The sequence below is a fragment of the Stylophora pistillata genome, chromosome 3 (assembly GCF_964205215.1).
Source record: "Stylophora pistillata chromosome 3, jaStyPist1.2, whole genome shotgun sequence".
NCBI classification, from domain to species: Eukaryota; Metazoa; Cnidaria; class Anthozoa; order Scleractinia; family Pocilloporidae; genus Stylophora; species Stylophora pistillata.
In genome coordinates this window covers 14,900,001-14,904,935 of record NC_142521.1, presented here as the reverse complement: position 1 = coordinate 14,904,935, position 4,935 = coordinate 14,900,001, and the positions used below count along the sequence as shown (strand labels likewise).

The window sequence follows — 4,935 nt, the reverse complement described above, 5'->3', positions numbered from 1 at the left end:
AGTCTTGGTCAGTGGAGATGTGCGAAATAGTGCAAGACGTAGAGCATAGCACAGACTAATCAAAGATCAACAGACCCGAATTGAGCAATGGCCGGATTGGTAAAGGACGAGAAACTCGACACTGATGAAGTGAAATCGATGCGAAGGGCCTCATACGCAACCCGTATAATACCCTGTATTGTATGTAGGTGCCCCCCAAAAAACTGCTTCACGGGGTTCATATTGCGTTCTAATAATGATACTATGTATGGGCAACGTTGAAATTTGCTGAATAATGTACTTGTAGTAGTCACAAGAAGAGATTGTTGTCTGACTTGGGTTGATAATTACACCTATCCTTATTATTTTCATTTCTATTCTATAGTGCCGTCGACTTTACAGAGAACCAGTGGACTCTTCTTTCGATATATACCTATATTTGTAAAAAACCCTTCATGGATATTTTAAGTTCTGTCGCACAACGGGAAAATCTTTCTTCACACGCTGTTCACGTTCTGACCTAATGACTCCAGTGTTCGCTCTATCACGTGCTTCATTTACGGTTTTTATTCGGAGGGCTTCTAGAAAACTCATTGTACACTTTAAATGAAGACGCATGTGAAAAATACACCGGTAGCATGGGGGGCACGTGCTTTTCACGCAAGATTTTATTCTTAGCTGGTGTTACTACAAACGAGCAAAATATTTACAGGACAGCGGTCTTAAATGAACCCGGAATTATTAAAACTGAAAACGAAAGGAGTTGAGTCAGTGGCACAACTTGTCAGTTGGAATATTTATTCTTGCCTCGGAGAAGAACTTAGCTGCCGTTTACCCGACAAAGGAGACATTTGCAGCATTTGCAACTGGGGTTTGTTCGCTGAATTTCGCCATTTAACTTCACAGACGAGCGACAACGGAACAGCATAGCAATTAGTTCAAATGACACAAAATCGAAGAAAAGGTCAGCTTTCTTTACGACTGAGTTATCTAAATATCAATAGGTTCTTGTCATTTTCTTTGCACACAGTTTAACAGATGTCCTTTGAAGCTATGAACCACAACCACGGTGTCTACCTCAAAACTTTTATGTTAGCCTTCGATACCTTAAAGAATCTAGTGGCCAAGTATTTATCTGTTCGACGTTGCCACGACTTGAACGAATAAGGACACAACATTAACCTGAGCAAAGAGGAGTCAATCGGTGAGTTCCACAAAATTCAATCTTCAGAAATGGGTTTGTAACTTTACCTTCAGCCATTTCTTATTTGCGAGTTCCACGTTTTGAATAAACTGTTACTTCCGGGTAAATAAATTTGCTAGAAAAGGTTATCGTATGGAAGCGAAATTTTTATGTGCATGTCTTTATGCCCTGTGTTGCTACGTGGACGCTGCTTTATATCTCCTAACGCCGGTGCGAATTCCTCTCGCTCCGATCTATATGCTATATTTTGATATCAGAGGAGATATTTTTGATCTTGAAACTGGTTAGCTTCCGTAAAGACAATATGCAATGTATCTTAATTTCTATTCTTTGCAGTGTATTGTATTTGTTGTACTTTGTTTCTTTAGTACTCAGGAACGTTAAGATACTTTTTTAGCGATGCTGATCGACGTCATAATGAATTCATAATTTTCAACCCCAGAAATGATACCGCAGGCGACCTTGTCATGAGATATTATAATAACAAATCCTGTATAGTTGTCTGTCTTAAACAAGACAATTTTGATTTTCCTAACCGTGATAACATGAAGATCAAGACACTAAACACACCCAACTCTCTCTTACTTAAAGATGATTTAAAAACCGCGATTCGAATCACGGTAGTTCGATAGGTAGTTCCTCTTTAAAGTCTCTTAAGGTAGTTCATCGTAGGAAACATGGCTGCTTCTGGAGTAAACGTTCCCGGTTGTCGTAGGGTTAGTGGAAGAAAGCCGGAGCCGTTTAAAATAGTGAAATTTTCGTCTCTAACGACTGTGACTATGAAATTATTTCATTCTCGAGTCTATAGTTATTGTTGGTTAGACTCGCGAAGGATGGTCATTGAAATCATAATTTTCCTCGTTTGGTTTCGATTTTGACTCGTCGTACCACAATGAAAGGGAAAGTCCCTGATGAACGGGAAAGTCCCTATGAAGTGAACTGAGCCTATTCATTTACATATCACGTGCTGATCATCAAAACCACAAAAGAATAAGTTATCCACGTTTTCTGGCGTGATGAGAACGTGATAATACTATACATAGATCAGATAGATAGGTGCCTTCTTCAAGACCTTTCTGGTGGATTCAATTCAAAACTCTTAGAAATTTCCATATTTGGTTATATTTCTTATAAACCCCAAATATATTTTTGAGTTGACGTCATGCGTCAATCAGAAGTAGCAGTAGGGAAAATTAATTCTCACATTCTAAAACTTCACGCAAAAATAATTACTGCTCAAAGCAGTAGATGATGAAAAGAAAATACAAAGTGAATTCTATATGAGATAGGCTCCTCCAGGGACCGTCGTTTACTACTATTACGTAACAAGCTTCCTCTTGTGTTGGTTGCGTGACAAGCTGAAACGATGACATAAACAGTGAATTAAGTAAGTTGTCATGTGTTACCAAAACCGTTATTCTAAAAATACTCAGTTTCAGTAGTATTTTTTCATCTTGTCCATGGAAAACGTCAGGTTAAGTTTACGGATTCTCACCCTGCACCTTCATGATCAGGGGTGTCTCGCGTGCAAACGATCTAGCGCGTCCGGTTAAACAGTAGATGTCTAAACCCCTATATCATATTAAAGCTTATAGGACTGGCTATCAGACTATACTAAAAATTTTGAAAAAAAATGAATTGTCGAATTTTTCACGACTTCTAAATGCGAGCGCCCGAATCACCTTTTAAGAGCTACAGGTCAAAGGGAATTTGTTCGATTGCTCTCAAATTTTGACAGTAGTTAGTTTTACATATAAACAAAAACTTGTCTCCGAATTTTTTATTTCTAAATACTTTTTTTTCAAGGGCGATTTTTGTACGATCACTTCACATTTTTTTAATCCTATTTAAAAAATGTTCTCTAACTTTTCACTGAAATTGAGTATGGCAAATCGCAGACACTTTTTTTTAGCGCTTTGGCCCAGGAAACGGAGGAACACATTAAATAAGCGAAAAACAAAATTCGCTTTGGCATGTAACGTTCAAAAGGTGATTCGGGCGCTCGCATTTAGAAGTCGTGAAAAATTCTTGAACTAATTTTTTTCAAAATATTTGGTATAGACTAATAGCCAGTCCTATAAGCTTTAATTTGATATAGGGGTTTAGATATCTACAGTTTAAACCGGACTTTTTTTCCCCTTGCAGAGTACGTAGAAAGTGCTACCACTATGAAAACATAATATATTTGTCTTTATAGTTCCCTGCTCCGCCGAGTCTAAACTGTTTAATAGACGTTGTTGCTTACCTCCATGAGCGAGAATTCTCATCCTTCCTTCATATTCTACCTTGATTCTAGAGTTCGTTATCAGTTGATGTATTTTGGGTCTTAAGCCTATTAAAACCCAGCACGAGGCATCTGCAATTTTATTTACAGCAGTGTGCTCTGAAATTACTCTGAAATCGCCAAGTCCTTGAGTTCATTTACTGTTAGTTTGAATTAAGCCTTAATCTAGCCAAAAGCCCAGAACATAATTTACCTCTTTTAGTTTCTATTTTACCTATTTTGCTCGGGGAAAACCCCACATCATATTACGCACTGATTATTCATGCTTGGGCCTCTCTTAAAATAGAAAAGTTATTTTTAGTTTCAGTGAGCGCAAACGTGATGGTGACGTGATAACACCATCCACGGATTATTGGACATTGAATATGGCTCTAAATTGTATTAGTCATCCAATTGAGAATATGATAAAAAGAAAATAATTCAAATACTGGGAAATTATAGACGAACCGGATCACTTGTGTGACCTTGGCTGACTCTGCAGTTTCATGATGAAGGCCGTGTGATGTGGCCGAAACGTCGATCGTTCGTCTATAATTTTCCAGTATTTGAATTATTTTCTTTAAATCATTGGACATTGAAATTCGCTACCTTAAAAGGATTCGTGAGCCGCTTCTAATCTTGCTTTAATAACTGGCGGCAGCTGGTTAAAAAGACACAAAAAATCTTATATGCTAAAAATGCGATAAACACCGCTTAAGTTTCCCAGAAAACCCATGAATGTTTTAGGATTGGCGTCCGAGTGAAGTCGTATCGAGGTGGAACCAATTTTCATTTATTTCCTTATTTCACGGTTAAATCATCAATAAAATTATATAGACGTTTGAAGTTGAAGCAAGTACCTCGTTGAACGAAGAAAAATACCTCGCTTAAATGCAAATCAAGTTTCTCTTTCTTTCGCAGCCGTCATTAGGGCATGCCTCATCCTGTGTTGCGTGACGAGTCGAAACCCTTCCCGGCAACGTGAACATATTTGTATATGTACGAGGCTTACGCATGAGCTACTTGTAACAACATGGGATTTTACCGTGACAAAGCAAATGGCTTTTCTGCGTTACCTATTTTTCAATAAGCGGCATTTTCGCTCAGTGTTTGTAGGCTTTTTTAAAAATTTGACCACAGGGTAGACACAATTCCCCTAAGGGATTTCAGTTGTCCTCAGTCGACTGTAACAGCGGTTTAGTTCTATAAATTAATTCTAAAGCCCTGGTCAAACGGCGCATGATAGTCGATGATAGTTGAAGCGCGCGCTTCCGTTTGATCACCAAGTATCATGCACTATCATCGACTATCGCCAACTATCATTCATTTTGAGCTTGTTCAAATTCTTCATGATAGTCGATGATAGTTTTTCTCGTTTGACCACGCGTATGATAGTTCATGATAGTTTTTTGTCAGCTGTTTTCCCCGAAAATCGGCGGGCTCGTTTAAAATGGTCGCCAAAAGCTCCTCGCGAGGCTCAGCTTTAGCT

At 38.3% G+C, this 4,935-nt stretch overlaps 1 protein-coding gene across 3 annotated transcripts in view; it reads left to right on the top strand.

Annotated features, from left to right (window-relative positions):
* Positions 1-698: 698 nt before the first annotated feature.
* LOC111340167 (uncharacterized) overlaps positions 699-4,935 on the top strand; it is a 16,972-nt gene continuing 12,735 nt past the window's right edge. Inside the window, exons 1-2 of one of the 3 annotated variants that reach the window (XM_088752294.1) lie at positions 699-850; positions 1,010-1,183. Coding sequence is in view for 2 of the 3 variants with exons in the window: in XM_088752295.1 (XP_088608421.1) it covers positions 922-943 (22 nt within the window). In the remaining variant the exon portion in view is untranslated. Of the gene's footprint in view, positions 944-1,009; positions 1,184-4,935 lie in introns of all 3 variants that reach the window. The other 2 variants (XM_088752295.1, XM_088752293.1) reach the window with 2 other exon arrangements.